The 17,973-nt window shown below is 45.2% G+C and overlaps 1 protein-coding gene across 1 annotated transcript in view; it reads right to left on the bottom strand.

Moving 5' to 3' along the window:
• Positions 1–15,182: 15,182 nt before the first annotated feature.
• RDH8 (retinol dehydrogenase 8) overlaps positions 15,183–17,973 on the bottom strand; it is a 42,943-nt gene continuing 40,152 nt past the window's right edge. The window contains exon 6 of the mRNA XM_088479877.1: positions 15,183–17,457. Within this exon, the coding sequence (XP_088336003.1) occupies positions 17,233–17,457 (225 nt within the window). The 3' untranslated portion in view covers positions 15,183–17,232. The remainder of the gene's footprint in view (positions 17,458–17,973) is intronic.

The raw sequence follows: 17,973 nt of genomic DNA, 5'->3' as shown, positions 1-17,973 counted from the left end.
CAGGACTTCTCCCAGCAGGGTCAGTGTTATGGCAGACATCACCAGGACTTCTACCAGCAGGGTCAATGTTATGGCAGACATCACCAGGACTTCTACCAGCAGGGTCAATGTTATGGCAGGCATCATACGGACTCCTACAAGCAGGGTCAGTGTTATGGCAGACATTACCAGGACTTCTCCCATCAGGATCAGTGTTATGGCAGACATCACCAGAAGTTCTCCCATCAGGATCAGTGTTATGGCAGACATCGCCAGGACTCCTCCCAGCAGGGTCAGTGTTACGGCAAACATCACCAGGACTTCCACCAGCAGGGTCAATGTTATGGCAGACATCACCAGGACTTCTACCAGCAGGGTCAATGTTATGGCAGACATCATAAGGACTTCTACAAGCAGGGTCAGTGTTATGGCAGACATCACCAGGACTTCTCCCAGCAGGGTCAGTGTTATGGCAGACATCATAAGGACTTCTACAAGCAGGGTCAGTGATATGGCAGACATCATAAGGACTTCTACAAGCAGGGTCAGTGTTATGGCAGACATCACCAGGACTTCTACCAGCAGGGTCAATGTTATGGCAGACATCATAAGGACTTCTACAAGCAGGGGGCAATGTTAGTGTATCGCAGGACAGACCTGTTTCCTATTTTTCCTGCTTGTCTGCTAGACAACCATGAAAAACTGATTTGTCTAAACTGACGATAAAGATATTAGCTGTATTAGATTATGTTAACACTGAATCCATAGTCTTGGCCAAAGGTGAGACACATGTAAAAAAAATAAAGGTGAATAAGATTATCATAAAAACTTTAAAAAATAAAAGAAAGAAAAATCAGATTCTAGCTGTTATCTTCTAGAAGGTACTAGATAAAAATGGGCAACAACCCGCACTTTAGTAAATATGCACCTAAGAGTATGATTCATGCTATTGCACCTACTGTGTAAAAGGGGTATTTTCTTAATTGCTCCTTATCACTTACAAGAAAAACAAGTAATAAGGAATATTACAGTCACAATATGATGGTAGGGTAATATACTGCAGTCATTATGTAGTAAATCTACCTGTGGACTGTACCTTTTATCTAGCTGTGCTCGGTCATCAGTCTAGCTGTGGACTGTAGTGTTTAGATGTAAACTGTACCGTTACTAGCCAATGACTGTGCCAATCACCTACAGTAGCTGTGCTCTATGTAATAAATGTACCTGCTGAATGTACCATGCATCTGGCTGTAGACTGTACCATTAATTTATATGTAAACTATACTGTCACTATCTATGGACTGTGCATCATAAGTAATCCAGTTGTGAATTTCTCCTTTGATCCAAAGGGGAGAGGGCAAAACCAGGATAGGGGAGAGTTATATACATATCTCTTGCCCAAATTAACTTTTGTATTTTCTTTCATGCTTTCCTGTGTATTCTAGGCGTTACAGAGACGATGGCGTATAATGTATGAACAACTCATTTTACAAGGTTTTCTGCCAATGGACAGAAAATTCAAAACATACAGTAATATAAAAGTGTGGTTACATCAGTGGAAAATTACAGCTGAATTCTCAGCCATTATGCAAATCATCTCCTTGTGCAAATACATCTATGTTACTAAACTAAAATGTAGCAGCACAGGTATGCAAATCTATAGCAGTCTTCTGCTCCTGCTAATGTAGTTTTGTAGTGCAGGGCTGCCAGGACATCAGGTGGGCCCCAGTGCTAAAGAAGGGGTGTGGCCAATCATGGGGGCGTGGTCATAGCCTGCACAGTGTACTGTTAAGAATGTGCACGCAGAAATGAGAACATTGATCCATCTCTCTGAATGAACCTGGCTCCCGCCAAGCCCCCCCCCACCTGAAAGGCCTAGGACTCAGTAAACTGTACCGACACCACCCTCAGAGTTGGACTGGCCCACAAGTGTACAGAGGAAATCCCCTGTTGGCCCCATTGCCTGAGGGACCCACCCCTCCGCTTGGGGTCAGTGACTTGGTTGAGCAGGATCATGGATGAACTTGGGTGCTTGGTTTATTTCTATGGAAACTACACCAGGATTAACCCTACTACCAATCCTGACACACCCCAGCCCTCTCCTTTGTATAGGGGTCCTGTATTTTTCATGTACTATTTAATAGTTGGCCAAGTCCCTCTGTGATGGCTGCCCACACCCGCCTTTGGTGGCTGGCCAAAACCCTTAAGCTTGGGCCCCTACCACTGCTTTCCCTGGTGGCCCCTATACGGCCCAGTCCGACTCTGGTCTTCCATGGTTTTGATTGCAGAAGCAGTGACCACAGCTTTCTATGGGGACTGAAAAAATGACTGATTTATTCAACTCCGAGAAGCTTAGCTGTTCGGAACACAGCCCCTATAGCTGGGATGCAATCAGGAAGCCGGCTGACATTATACCGACAGCCGGCTTCCCGACTGTCATATTCCGACGATGGTGAAATGCCCGGCGTCTAGATGTAGACGCCGCTAATTTCACCGATGCCGGGAGACAGGCGCCCGGCATCCCGATCGAAGGGATGCCGGGTGCCGCGAGCGGACAGCCGTGGGAGGGGGGAGGGTTAGGTTTAGGGCACCCGGGGGGGACTTAGGCACCACCCGGGAGGGTTAGGCTAGGGGGAGGGAGGGTTAGGCACCCCCCGGGGGGACTTAGGGTTAGGCTCCCCCCCGGGGGACTTAGGTTTAGGCAGCGGGGAAGGGGGGGTTAGGGTTAGGCACCTGGGTGGGACGTTAGGGTTAGGCACCCCTAAGGAGGGTTAGGGTTAGGGGGTTAGGTTAGTCATTACTTATGACGATCGGGATTTCCAGCGCTGTCGGGCTGCCGCTGCCGGGATCTGTACCAGTGTCAGGCTTCCGCTGCTGGGAATCGAGCCGCCGGCCATTTCATACTGATTCCCTATAGCTAATGTCATTGTAGCCTTAAGGATCCCTATCCACTAGCCTCAATATGCACATGTGTAGTAAGCAAGCCCGGGTCTAAACCTAACAGTAAACTGATCGCTCTAGCTAAAGCTTTATTATTTACTTCATGGTGACAGAGAGCATTTTGTTACATGGCCAACTAAGACAATTTCTTAATGGCTGCGATATGTAGCAATCAGAAATGACAGATAACGGAAGACTTTGCTGATTTTCGATAAGCCACCCCCATGTATAAATAAATCATGCTGTATATGACATTATAATGTTAGTAGACGTATCAACGTATCATGCCATTTAAAAACAGTAGCAAAAAAACAAACAGTAATAGTACAGTGTGAATAAAACCTGCAAACAAATCTTTTGAAAAAAAAACCTGATATGTAAATGTGCACAGACTTCTCTGTTACTTCCGCCAGTGCTGCAGGAAATCAGCTGTTTGTCTTGGAAGCTGCATTATTTCTCACCATTTTATATCGCAGAGAGTCTCTGGACTGCAGGGAACATGTTTGCTCCCAGTATATGGGATGTTCACGCTCATTAACAATTTCAGAGCCAGAGTTTTCACTTGTTATGGTTACTCAGGAGGCTAGAGAAATTGTTGTTTCCTTCTTTGTAAACAGAGCTGAGAGGGATGTTCCAAAGTCATCAGACTGTGGTTGCTATGGTAGTCAATGACACTGCCCGGAATTCAAAATAATTGACAGCAGTCTGATTAAACAAATCAAGGAAAAGGGTAATTGCCAACATTCTTTTTACAGCAATCTATGTTAGATAGATCAATCTCTCCCACTCCCTCTTTTTTTTTTTTTTTTTTAAATTAGGCTAGTTTAGCAATCTGCATCATTATGTAGCTGCATATGTAACAGGTTCAGTATTATTATTAACAGTTATTTATATAGTGCACACAAATTCCACAGCGCTTTACAGAGAATATTTGTCCATTCACATCAGTCCCTGCCCCAGTGGAGCTTAGGGTTAGGAACCTGGGTGGGAGGTTAGGGTATTCCCTACCACATATACAAACTAGGGTTAATTTTTTTGGTGGGAGCCAACCAGTATATTTTTTGGTGTGTGAGAGGAAATCCAAGCAAGCACAGGGAGAATATACAAACTCCACACAGGTAGGGCTGTGGAGGGAATCGAACCCACAACCTCAGTGCTGTGAGGCAGTAATGCTAACCATTACACCATCTGTGCTTCAGCACACGGATACCATGTAGAGCAGTGTTTCCCAAACTTTCTTGAATCGCGGTGCTCTAGAGTATAAGCATTTTTTCTACGGCACCCCTAGGTCAAATGTTTCCATTTGGGAAATTCACAAAAAAATATATTAAGTTAAGTAAATGGTGATTACTAGGGGTGAGCGGGTTCGGATTTCTGAAATCCGAACCCCCCCGAGCCCCCCCGATCCGAGTCCGATCCGAGTCAGGCTCGACTTTTCCCGCCTGACTCGGATCTGACATCGAGGCAAAACGTCATCATCCCGCCTTCCGAGTCTCGCGGGTTTTGGATCCTATATAAGGTACCCGCGTCGGCGCCATTTTCTCACTCGGCTGTGGACAGTGAAGAGGGAGGGTGGGAGTTAGTGCTGTGTAGTGTAGTGTAGTGTAGTGCTGCTGTTGTCCACTACTTCAAAGTCCATAGGGGCTGGCTGTGTTGTGCTGTGCTGCTGTTGTTAATAGGGGCTGTGTCCACTACTTCAAAGTCCATAGGGGCTGGCTGGACTGTGTTGTGCAGTCAGTTCCAAAGTCCTGTGCAGTGTCCCAGTCCTAAAGGGGTGCTGTAGTGTTGTCCAGGGGGTGCTCTGTCCATCAGGGGTGCTCCCCCCAAGTGCTAAAAAAATAATATATTTTCTGTGTTTGTGAATTGTGTGCGCAGTAGCCGCACGTGCATCAACAAAGTAGTGCCAAGCGTGCGCCTGTGTCATAAGTAAAGGGCCGGCTGGCTTGACCGTTAAGGGTGCTGTAACCCCCGAAAGTACACTCCAGTCCAAACCAAAAAAAAAATTATTTTCTGTGTTTGTGAATTGTGTGCGCAGTAGCCGCACGTGCATCAACAAAGTAGTGCCAAGCGTGCGCCTGTGTCATAAGTAAAGGGCCGGCTGGCTTGACCGTTAAGGGTGCTGTAACCCCCGAAAGTACACTCCAGTCCAAACCTAAAAAAAAATTATTTTCTGTGTTTGTGAATTGTGTGCGCAGTAGCCGCACGTGCATCAACAAAGTAGTGCCAAGCGTGCGCCTGTGTCATAAGTAAAGGGCCGGCTGGCTTGACCGTTAAAGGGTGCTGTAACCCCCGAAAGTACACTCCAGTCCAAACCAAAAAAAAATTATTTTCTGTGTTTGTTAATTGTGTGCGCAGTAGCCGCACGTGCATCAACAAAGTAGTGCCAAGCGTGCGCCTGTGTCATAAGTAAAGGGCCGGCTGGCTTGACCGTTAAGGGTGCTGTAACCCCCGAAAGTACACTCCAGTCCAAACCTAAAAAAAAATTATTTTCTGTGTTTGTGAATTGTGTGCGCAGTAGCCGCACGTGCATCAACAAAGTAGTGCCAAGAGTGCCCCTGTGTCATAAGTAAAGGGCCGGCTGGCTTGACCGTTAAGGGTGCTGTAACCCCCGAAAGTACACTCCAGTCCAAACCTAAAAAAAAATTATTTTCTGTGTTTGTGAATTGTGTGCGCAGTAGCCGCACGTGCATCAACAAAGTAGTGCCAAGCGTGCGCCTGTGTCATAAGTAAAGGGCCGGCTGGCTTGACCGTTAAGGGTGCTGTAACCCCCGAAAGTACACTCCAGTCCAAACCAAAAAAAAAATTATTTTCTGTGTTTGTGAATTGTGTGCGCAGTAGCCGCACGTGCATCAACAAAGTAGTGCCAAGCGTGCGCCTGTGTCATAAGTAAAGGGCCGGCTGGCTTGACCGTTAAAGGGTGCTGTAACCCCCGAAAGTACACTCCAGTCCAAACCAAAAAAAAATTATTTTCTGTGGTTGTGAATTGTGTGCGCAGTAGCCGCACGTGCATCAACAAAGTAGTGCCAAGCGTGCGCCTGTGTCATAAGTAAAGGGCCGGCTGGCTTGACCGTTAAGGGTGCTGTAACCCCCGAAAGTACACTCCAGTCCAAACCTAAAAAAAAATTATTTTCTGTGTTTGTGAATTGTGTGCGCAGTAGCCGCACGTGCATCAACAAAGTAGTGCCAAGAGTGCGCCTGTGTCATAAGTAAAGGGCCGGCTGGCTTGACCGTTAAAGGGTGCTGTAACCCCCGAAAGTACACTCCAGTCCAAACCAAAAAAAAATTATTTTCTGTGTTTGTGAATTGTGTGCGCAGTAGCCGCACGTGCATCAACAAAGTAGTGCCAAGCGTGCGCCTGTGTCATAAGTAAAGGGCCGGCTGGCTTGACCGTTAAAGGGTGCTGTAACCCCTGAAAGTACACTCCAGTCCAAACCAAAAAAAAATTATTTTCTGTGTTTGTGAATTGTGTGCGCAGTAGCCGCACGTGCATCAACAAAGTAGTGCCAAGCGTGCGCCTGTGTCATAAGTAAAGGGCCGGCTGGCTTGACCGTTAAGGGTGCTGTAACTCCCGAAAGTACACTCCAGTCCAAACCAAAAAAAAAATTATTTTCTGTGTTTGTGAATTGTGTGCGCAGTAGCCGCACGTGCATCAACAAAGTAGTGCCAAGCGTGCGCCTGTGTCATAAGTAAAGGGCCGGCTGGCTTGACCGTTAAGGGTGCTGTAACCCCCGAAAGTACACTCCAGTCCAAACCAAAAAAAAAATTATTTTCTGTGTTTGTGAATTGTGTGCGCAGTAGCCGCACGTGCATCAACAAAGTAGTGCCAAGCGTGCGCCTGTGTCATAAGTAAAGGGCCGGCTGGCTTGACCGTTAAGGGTGCTGTAACCCCCGAAAGTACACTCCAGTCCAAACCTAAAAAAAAATTATTTTCTGTGTTTGTGAATTGTGTGCGCAGTAGCCGCACGTGCATCAACAAAGTAGTGCCAAGCGTGCGCCTGTGTCATAAGTAAAGGGCCGGCTGGCTTGACCGTTAAAGGGTGCTGTAACCCCCGAAAGTACACTCCAGTCCAAACCAAAAAAAAATTATTTTCTGTGTTTGTGAATTGTGTGCGCAGTAGCCGCACGTGCATCAACAAAGTAGTGCCAAGCGTGCGCCTGTGTCATAAGTAAAGGGCCGGCTGGCTTGACCGTTAAAGGGTGCTGTAACCCCCAAAGTACACTCCAGTCCAAACCAAAAAAAAATTATTTTCTGTGTTTGTGAATTGTGTGCGCAGTAGCCGCACGTGCATCAACAAAGTAGTGCCAAGAGTGCACCTGTGTCATAAGTAAAGGGCCGGCTGGCTTGACCGTTAAAGGGTGCTGTAACCCACAAAGTACACTCCAGTCCGAACCAAAAAAAAATTTATTTTCTGTGTTTAGCCGCACGTATATATCAAATCGATATAACATAAATGGAGGACCAAACTTTCTCCGATAAAAATAAAATAGAGAAAGATCAAGAACCACTTCCTCCTAGTGCTGAAGCTGCTGCCACTAGTCATGACATAGACGATAACATGCCATCAACGTCGTCTGCCAAGGCCGATGCCCAATGTCATAGTAGAGGGCACATACAATCCCAAATGGCAAAGTTCAGGAAAATGACCTTGAAAAAGACATTTAAATCAGCTGAAGAGAAACGTAAACTTGCCAATATGCCATTTACGACACGGAGTGGCAAGGAACGGCTAAGGTCGATCCCTAGTATGTTCATGACTAGTGGTTCAGCTTCACATGACGATGGAAGCACTCCTCCCACTAAAAAAATCAAAAGAGTTAAGCTGGCAAAAGCACAGCGAAGAACTGTGCTTTCTAAGAAGATATCACAAATCCCCAAAGAGAGTCCAAGTGTGGTGGTGGTTGCGATGCCTGACCTTCCCAGCACTGGACGGGAAGAGGTGGCTCTTTCCACCATTTGCACGCCCCCTGCAAGTGCTGAAAGGAGCACCCACAGTCCACTTGCTGATATGCAAATTGAAGATGTCACTGTTGAAGTACAACAGGATGAGGATACTGGTGTAGCTGGCGCTGAGGAGGAAGTTGGCGAGGAGGATTCTGATGGTGATGTGGTTTGTTTAAATCAGGCTCCGGGGGAGACAGTTGTTGTCCGTGGGATGAAAAAGCCCATCACGGTCATGCCTGGGCAGAAGACCAAACATTCCACCTCTTTGGTCTGGCAATATTTCTATCCAAATCCGGACAACAACTGTCTTGCCATATGTACCATATGTAAAGGTGAAATAAGTAGGGGTAGGGACGTCAACCACCTAGGAACATCCTCCCTTATACGGCACCTGCAGCGCGTTCATAAAAAGTTACTGTCAAGTTCAGAAACTTTGGCTCAGACCGTAAGCAGTCCAGGGACACCTAAATCCCGTTGTCCTGTTGTATCCAAGCGCCTGCAAACCACACCGTCAACTCCCTCCTCGTCAATTTCCTCCTTAGTCAGGATCGGAAGTAGTCCTGCAGGCCATATCACTGGCATGACTGACTCTCCTATCCGGGATTCCTCCGGAGGATCCTGCATTGCTACGCCTACTGCTGCCGCTGCTGCTGTTGCTGCTGCTGCTGGGAGTCGTTCATCATCCCAGAGAGGAAGTAGGAACACCACTACTTTTACTAAACAATTGACCCTCCAACAGTCCTTAGCGAGGAGGATGAAGTACGACAGCAGTCATCCTGAAGCAAAACGTATAACTGAGGCCTTGACTGCTATGTTGGTGTTAGACGTGCGTCCGGTATCCGCCATTAGTGCAGTGGGATTTAGACAATTGATGGAGGTAGTGTGTCCCCGGTTCCAAATCCCGTCTAGATTCCACTTCACTAGGCAGGCGATACCGAGACTGTACAGAAACGTCAGAAAAAGTGTCCTCAGTGTCCTGAAAAATGCCGTTGTACACAATGTCCACTTAACCACGGACATGTGGACAAGTGGAACAGGGCAGACTAAGGACTATATGACTGTGACAGCCCACTGGGTAGATGTATCACCTTACGCAGCAACAGCAGCAGCGTCACCAGTAGCAGCATCTCAGAAACGCCAGCTCGTTACAAGGCAGGCTACGCTGTGTATCACCGGTTTCAGTAAGAGGCACACCGCCGACAACCTCTTAGAGAAACTGAGGGAAATCATCGCCCAGTGGCTTACCCCACTTAGACTCTCCTGGGGATTTGTGATATCTGACAACGCCACCAATATTGTGCGGGCATTACATCTGGGCAAATTCCAGCACGTCCCATGTTTTGCTCACACAATAAACTTGGTGGTGCAGAATTTTCTGAAAAGCGACAGGGGCGTGCAGGAGACGCTTTGGGTGGCCCGAAAAATTTCTGGCCACTTTCGCCATTCAGCGACTGCGTGCCGAAGACTGGAGCGCCAGCAAACACTCTTGAACCTGCCCCGCCATCACCTGAAGCAAGAGGTTGTGACGCGGTGGAACTCAACCCTCTATATGCTTCAGAGGATGGAGGAGCAGCAAAAGGCCATACAAGCCTATACATCCACCTATGACATAGGCAAAGGAGGGGGTATGCACCTGACTCAAGCGCAGTGGAGAATGATTTCCGTGTTGTGCAAGGTTCTTCAGCCCTTCGAACTTGCCACACGTGAAGTCAGTTCAGACACTGCCAGCTTGAGTCAGGTCATTCCCCTCATCAGGCTTTTGCAGAAGCAGCTGGAGAAAGTGAAGGAGGAGCTAAGACGGAGCGATTCCGCTCGGCATGTGGGACTTGTGGATGAAGCCCTTCATTCGCTTTGCCAGGATTCCAGGGTGGTCAATCTGTTGAAATCAGACCACTACATTTTGGCCACCGTGCTCGATCCTAGGTTTAAAGCCTATGTGGTGTCTCTCTTTCCGGCCGACACAAGCCTGCAGAGGTGCAAAGACCTGCTGGTGAACACACTGTCAGCTGAAGCGGAACGTGACACGTCAACGGCTCCTTCTTCATTTTCTCCCGCAACTGGGGCTGCCAGGAAAAAACTTAGGTATCCTAAGCAACCCGCTGGCGGTGATGCAGGGCAGGCAGGACCAAGTTTGGACATCTGGTCCGGACTGAAGGACCTGGCAACAATTTCTGACATGTCTACTGTCACTGCATATGATACTGTCACCATTGACAGAATGGTGGAGGATTACATCGGTGACAGCATCCAAGTAGGCATGTCAGACAGTCCATACCTGTACTGGCAGGAAAAAGAGGCAATTTGGAGGCCCCTGTACAAACTGGCTCTATTTTACCTGAGTTGCCCCCCCTCCAGTGTGTACTCCGAAAGAGTGTTTAGTGCAGCCGGGAACCTTGTCAGCGAAAGGCGTAGGAGGTTGCTTCCACAGAATGTGGAGAAGATGATGTTCATCAAAATGAATTATCAGCTCTTCCAGGGAGACCAGCCTCCAGAAGGTACAGAGGGACCTGTGGTGGTGGATTCAAGTGGGGACGAGTTAATACTTTGTGAGGATGAGGATGTACACACTGAAGAGGGTGAGGAATCGGTGGATGAGGAGGATGAGGATGACATCTTGCCTCCGTAGAGCCAGTTTGTGCAGGGACACATTAATTGCCAGCTTGTTTTGTGGGGGCCCAAACGAACCAATCATTTCAGCCACAGTTGTGTGGCAGACCCTGGCGCTGAAATGATTGATTTGTTAAAGTGTGCATGTCCTGTTTATACAACATAAGGGTGGGTGGGAGGGCCCAAGGACAATTCCATCTTGCACCTCTTTTTTTCTTTGCATTATGTACAGTTTGGGGCCTAGTTTTTCTAACTGCCATCCTGCCTGCCACTGCAGTGTCACTCCTAGATGGGTCACGTGTTTGTGCCGCCCACTCGTGTCGCTTAGCATAGTCATCCAGCTACCTCGGTGCAACCTTTTGGACATAAAAACACTATTGTGAGGTGTGAGGTGTTCAGAATAGACTGGAAATGAGTGGAAATTAAGGTTATTGAGGTTAATAATAGCATAGGAGCAGAAAAACCTACAAATTCTGTGATTTTAGCTGTTTTTATGCTTTTTTTCAAAAAAATACAGATCCAAAACACAAAACCCAGAACCCAAAACACGGAAGGGTGGTTTTGGCAAAACCAATCCAGATCCAAAACACGAAGAAAGATCCAGATCCAAAACCAAAACACAAAACACGAAAAGTGGCCGGTGCACACCCCTAGTGATTACCTGTCATCATTAGGGTCAGTTATCATTAGGGTCAGTTATCATTAGGGTTAGTCATCATTAGGGTCAGTCATCATTAGGGTCAGTCATCATTAGGGTCAGTTATCATTAGGGTCAGTCATCATTAGGGTCAGTTATCATTAGGGTCAGTTATCATTAGGGTCAGTCATCATTAGGTTCAGTCATCATTAGGGTCAGTTATCATTAGGGTCAGTCATCATTAGGGTCAGTTATCATTAGGGTCAGTCATCATTAGGGTCAGTCATCATTAGGGTCAGTTATCATTAGGGTCAGTCATCATTAGGGTCAGTTATCATTAGGGTCAGTCATCATTAGGGTCAGTTATCATTAGGGTCAGTTATCATTAGGGTCAGTCATCATTAGGGTCAGTTATCATTAGGGTCAGTCATCATTAGGGTCAGTCATCATTAGGGTCAGTTATCATTAGGGTCAGTCATCATTAGGGTCAGTTATCATTAGGGTCAGTTATCATTAGGGTCAGTCATCATTAGGGTCAGTTATCATTAGAGTCAGTTATCATTAGGGTCAGTCATCATTAGGGTCAGTCATCATTATGTGCTTCTGTTTGTCCACGTATTTTCTGATTGGCAGCCGCCAGCACTGGTTTTGCCTATCACAATGATCAGAAATAATTGTATTTGGTCATGGTTCATCAACCCATGGCACCCTTGCAAGTGCCCCACGGTGCCATGGTACCAGGGAACCACTGATGTAAAGTATTTCTAAAGGTGCCAAAAGGCTTAGCCCTCATTTATTGTCAAACTCGCAAACATAACAATAATATTATCAAAATAGTATTACATTAATAATAATATGTTACATAATAAATCTGAATTTAATAAATAACAACAGAGCATTATATAAAGCTGTTGTCACACCTGTGTTTTGGAAGCAGTGTTTTTATTTGTCACGAAAAATTATGAATATCAGTAAAGCTTATAGGTTCTGCTCATTACTAGGCGTTTCCAAAGCGTCTGACCCAGGGCGCTACAAGCAGTGCGTTCGCCCACCAGATGATAAAGCTGCTGAAATATAGATCCATTAAAATTATTATAACACTTTATCCGTTCACACAGAAAGCGTAAATTATTATTTAAGTATCAAAGCAGCATTTTCCCACTTAAATAACAATTGCTCTTCATTCCCAATATGCTTTTGAACTTTTGTTAGCAGCAGAAATGCTTTGCTCTAAAATGCAGGTATGACACCAACCTTTTACAGTACAGAGGTAATACATTAATCTGTGAAAACTGTATATGAATTTCCTTGTATTTAACATTCACATGCCAAATTGTTCATTAATAATTTATAAATACACATCGGTAAGAAAATGTCAGATTTAAATATTAAAATATGTTTAATAAACTATGTATTTTTTTTTTTAATACATTACATCATCAGTTCATTTTGTATCATTAAAGTGGCAAGTGGATAAGTATTGTTCGGTAAAAGAGAGAAGCAAAAACGTTCATTACAGTTTGACATTTTCTACATTCTGTTGGATTTGTTGAAAAAAAAATATTTAAACTGTAGTTGTAAAATTGCAAATTCTAAAAAATAAAACTTTATTAAACTCATTTATAACAAATACATTTTTAATGCTTGCACAATGTATTATAAATAACTTTTTTTAACCAGTTACAAGAATTTGTAATTGATATTGGAAAATAAAAAACTAAGTGTATATTTGTTTATCTTTAGTAGTTAAACCTTATGGTGAGCTGCAGGGCAGGCAGTTTGTCCAGAAAGGTATATATATCACCTACCAGACCCCACACTTACATCCCACATTACATAAAATTGTTTAATAAAATTCATATTATCCAGTTGAAGATTAATACGTTCTGCAGACAATGGCCCCTATTTATTAACGAGTTGTATCACCAAAACGAGTGATAAATGTCACTGTATATGATAAATGATGCTCCAGCCAATCACATCCCAACTGTCAATTTTACTAACAGTTGACAGTTGGGAGTGATTAGCTGGAGCATCATTTATCATAGACAATGACAATTATCACTCATTAATAAATTAGGCCCAATGTTGCTTATTATTTTCTGATATCTTTTGGTGCAAAAACAATATTTAAATTTATTATCATATCTGCAGTACTATGATTTAAACGTTTTGCATTGGTGAAGGTGGTTTTAGAGTCTGAACTGCTGCTTGATATGTGATACCTGATAATTTAGCTTACAAGTAGATATTACTATTACTTTGTTATTATTTTATGCTATGGTTGTATACACGTTGCTTTCCAGAGTACATGAACCCTGCATCAGATGCAGCTGGCCTGAAAGGCGCCACAAAGCTGTTTTCGCTCACCTCTCCGCTGCAAGGGGGCGCAGGGGCCTGCCCCTCCCAGTACCTTCCTATCTCTAGGTGTTGGTTGAAACCCCCCTAGTCAGTTTTCCCGCCGCCTGCGTGGAGTGCAGCAGTGACCTTCCTGGCCTCTCAGGCTCATTGCGCCCAAACTCGTCTGACTGTTGAAGGGACGTATTTCTGTTTATTTTCTCACAATTTTGTGTGTTTTGCTCATTTTATGAATGAAAATTACAAAGGTTGTGGGTATTTTACGGAAATATGTAGGTTTGTCCAGGGTGGCCTCTTAGGCACACTGCGCCTTTTAAAATTAAGTATTTTTTGTTTTACTTGCTTTAAGGTTAATAAATATGGTTTTGTGAATCAGATTTCCATATATTCTCTCTTTGTACATCCTAATGAAGGTCACTGATCACTTTAAGAACGTTAGAATTGAGTTAATTAGGTGGTAATGATGATTTTATAACAGGCGCCTGTCAGGCACACTGCGCCCGAACCTGGGAGTCCCAGAGGTTTGCCTGACGCAGGGTTAGGGGCCGTATTCAATTAGTTTCGCAACCGCGATACTTTTTCACATGCCGGACTTATCGCCTACATCGCGTATTTTAGCTGCGGAAACTTATCGTGCGCGCCCACGCTATTCGCCGTATTCAATTCCAATACACGCAAAGGCGCAAGCCGGCGAATGCAAACCAGCCGAAAAGTGCTGTCAGAATTGGGGAAATCAGCCTGACAACCCCTAAAACATGCACTAACATTGGGGATCAATGTACAGGCCCCCGATTAGCCCTAATAAAGCTATTTGGGGTACTTAAAGTTTGTCAATTTCTTCTAATTAGCGTCTTTGCACTAGTGGTGAAGAATAATATTAAGCAGTTTTTTTCTATAAAATAAGTAGTCCTGTCAATTTTGGGGTACATGAAAATGGGTGCAAGCATGGTTCAAAGTCGCTAGAGTAAAGTTTTTAAAAATCTAAAAAATGCACCTCAAGCAAACACCTGCAATCAAAAAAACACCTCCCCCATACTTACAGACCCCCCAAAAGTCTATTTCACTAGTTTAAAAGTTTGTACCCCCACTGTGCACTGTTTTGTCACCATTTTCAAAGTGCTTTTTTGGGGTGTTCCTCGCTTTTTATGTTTTTTTTTTTACAGAGTTATCCTTTGGGGGCTGTCCCAAGGGTGCTGAGTGGTTTCCCACCTTTGCACCCAAAAATAGCGATTTTGCCCTTTTTTTCGACCCCTATTCATATTAGAACCTTTTTCGCCTATTACATTGCATTGCGTTTCGTGTAAGCGAAAAGAGTTTGCAGTTGAATGTGAAGATAAGTTTCCGCCTGGCGAAAAGTCGCAATCGGCGATACTTTTTCGCAGATTCCGACTTTTCGCGGCTAATTGAATACGGGCCTAAGGGCCTAATTCAGACCCGCTCGCAAGCGCAGGACACTCGCAAGCGGGTCGATGGTGCCCGAATGCGCATGCACACGATGTAGGGAGCTCCATCGTGCGCATGCGCGAGACCCGGCGAGCGACGAGGAAGCCGTCGCTCGGGGTCTCGCACCAAAGGGGGCGTGCTGTCGATGTTGAGTGACAGCACACCCCCTTTGGTGGGCGTGCCGGGGGCGTGGCTGCCAGACGGAGGCGTTCTCCTGGGAACGCCTACCGTCTGGGTCCGGCCCCACTGACATCACTAGTGATGTCAGTGGGAGTGATTTTGGCTCTGATAGAGCCAAAATCACTCCAGGGCTTGCGGCAGCGAGACCCTACCGCAGGGTCTCATCGCAAGCCCGATGGTCGCGATGGTCTTGACCATCGCGACCAACATCATGGACGCTCGCTATAGCTGTGGGTGGTAACCCACAGCTATGCGAGCGTCCAAGAGGCCGCTCCATTTTTAGGTAGGAGGGCCCTGATTCAGAGCGAGCGCTCTGGTCAGAGCGTCTGGCTCTGAATCAGGACCTAAATGTGTTATTATTTAATATTATGGTTAAATCATAATACCCATTGCTTTCCAAACTATATTAAATTGTCCACACTAATCCCTGCCCTATTGGAGCTGACTGTCTAAATTCCCTACCGATGGATGCCAAGACAGTGTGTGGTGGGAGCAAAGTGTCTGGGCCAGTCCGGGAGTCTGGCCTGCAATGACCCTAATTTAATCCAGCCACGCCCCCTCCATACTCACAATGTTTTAATAGCCACGCCCCCAACACTTCTCACTGCCGTCATGTCCCCTGAGAACTGGGCTCCTGTCCCTATTATTCAAACGCACACACATTAGGGTCTATTCTTTGGATAACATCAGAGAAATTATAAGGTGTTTTACTTTCTATTAGTAATAACAGTGGTTATTAATAAGAGGATTCATTTTCCTTTAAAGCAATAATATTGCGCTAGGATATGTATTTATATACACTATCTGTAAGGTATACTTTTGTTTTCGGAATTTGGACGCATTTTCCATATGTACCAAGCTTCGGAATGCGATACCCAGAGGTGGCCAATAGAAGCCTATGGGCTTCTTATCACATTCTCCTTTGGGAGGGATCCCACCCAGTGTCTCCCCTGCGGGGATCCCACCCAGTGTCTCCCCTGCGGCACGGATCCCACACAGTGTCTCCCCCGCGGCACGCGGCATTGTGTGCATGCGCAGAAGGATGCCAGGAGGAATTCTGGGTCATAAACCCAGAGTCCCTCTATCACAAAGGACAGCTCTTATCGGGAGAGCCGTCTTTTGCGAGTGTAAGTGCATTTCTAGGTAAATACCAACATTATTTACGCCGATATGTACCCAATAAGTGGCGGAATGTGCGGCATCCACAATGCAATGCTTACTACATCCCACCCTTAGAGTATTTGCCCTTCGATACAGGTTCTCTATTAAGAACCCGTATCTAAGGGGAAATATCAGAACCATTATAATATACTTTAGATCAGTCTGAACCAGAAGAGTTACAGAAGGTTCCTTCCAATGCTATGAGAGGCATTATCCTAAAAGTGATACCCACATCTGACACCATTTTATTTCTAGAGAGTAGTACCGCCATACCGTCTACAAATGTGACTGCTGTTGTCTGCACAGATATTTAGCTGTTGACGAATGTAGGCTGTAATAAGGGGCTAATAAAATGCTGCAACATAAAATCAGTATTTTAGAATAATTACATCTGTGCACTGATTGTACATTATAATGAGAACACCAGGCAAAAAAAAAAAAGTATAAGTAAACATCCATAAAAACTAGTAGAACCAGAGGTCTGACACCCAGGATCTGGATTTTGGTACCCGGTCGTCACTTATAGCTAGCACCAGCAATTGGTAACTCCCTAATGTTACGCCTGGTGAGGTGTCAGAGAATATATATGACACTGACTAGACGGGCTACAGCAGCCATTTAATGATCTACTTTGACAACCATTAAATCCAGGGCAACCAGCAGCGGGAGAGCAGCCACTGAACTTCAGACATCAGACTGCCATCATTTTACTAGTTATAGTTTTATAATTCATCTACTATGACATTCTTAGAAAGTACTGCGTTATCACACAATCCTGCCTTAGTGTAAAGTGACTATTTAATACATTAATGGTCAGAATGATCGCCTTTTTTCTCTTAGCTGCATTAAATGACATCAATACCGTGAGCTATAATGTTATTGCTTAGTCAGCGTTGTTCCTATGTTAGGTATCTAGTCTGCCTGTAAGGACAAGTATTCACAAGATAAACAGAGGGCTGAATATGGGCCCTATAGCTCCAGGCGCTCAGACAGGCATAACCCTCCTGCGGAAGCAGTTGCAGGTAATACATTTTAGGAGGTTGAGGCTAAAGTGAAAGAGGGAGCCGTAGTTGAAGAGAAGATTGTAGTAGGTCCTCACAGAGAGATTACCACTGTTATCTGCATATTTCATGGCTGTCAGGGGAGTGTACAGAGGGTTGGTCTGATGGCGTAAGGCCGGCTGCTCCATTCCGATCACCTTCACCGTAGCCTGCAGGAAAGTAGATATATAGTTTGTAAATACAAATAAGAGCTTCAAAGAGCATCATATCTCTTATTGTCATAGTCCTGAGAGTCATTCAGCTCGTATGTACAGTTTGGTTCTTCATCCACAATCACATTCACAATGTCAGCATAGACATAATGTCGACAGTCCATTTCAGGCTTAGGCTGCGGCTACGGTTAAAGCTATAATCGACTGAAAATGCGGTGTCGACATGCCGACTGTCAACAGGCACAGTGTAAACAATATGTTAATGTTGACACTGTGAATGTCAACATAATGTGAATGTCGACTTTCTGAATATCGACATTTCATAAAACACCCTTGCAGACAACTGGTAGGCACAAAATGCATGGCTCAGCCTGAGCACTTCTCTCTCCCCTGAGCAGAGGCATCGGAGCCATGGCATATGGGGAAGGGGGCACTAGTACTGCTCTGAGCTGCTGGAAAGTCCTTTAGGGGTGATTGTGGCAGTAAATGGTCCTCCACATGATCATCATGGAC

The sequence above is a fragment of the Taudactylus pleione genome, unplaced genomic scaffold (assembly GCF_031769625.1).
Source record: "Taudactylus pleione unplaced genomic scaffold, aTauple2 ptg000248l, whole genome shotgun sequence".
Classification (NCBI taxonomy): Eukaryota; Metazoa; Chordata; class Amphibia; order Anura; family Myobatrachidae; genus Taudactylus; species Taudactylus pleione.
This window is presented reverse-complemented; position numbering and strand designations above follow the sequence as displayed.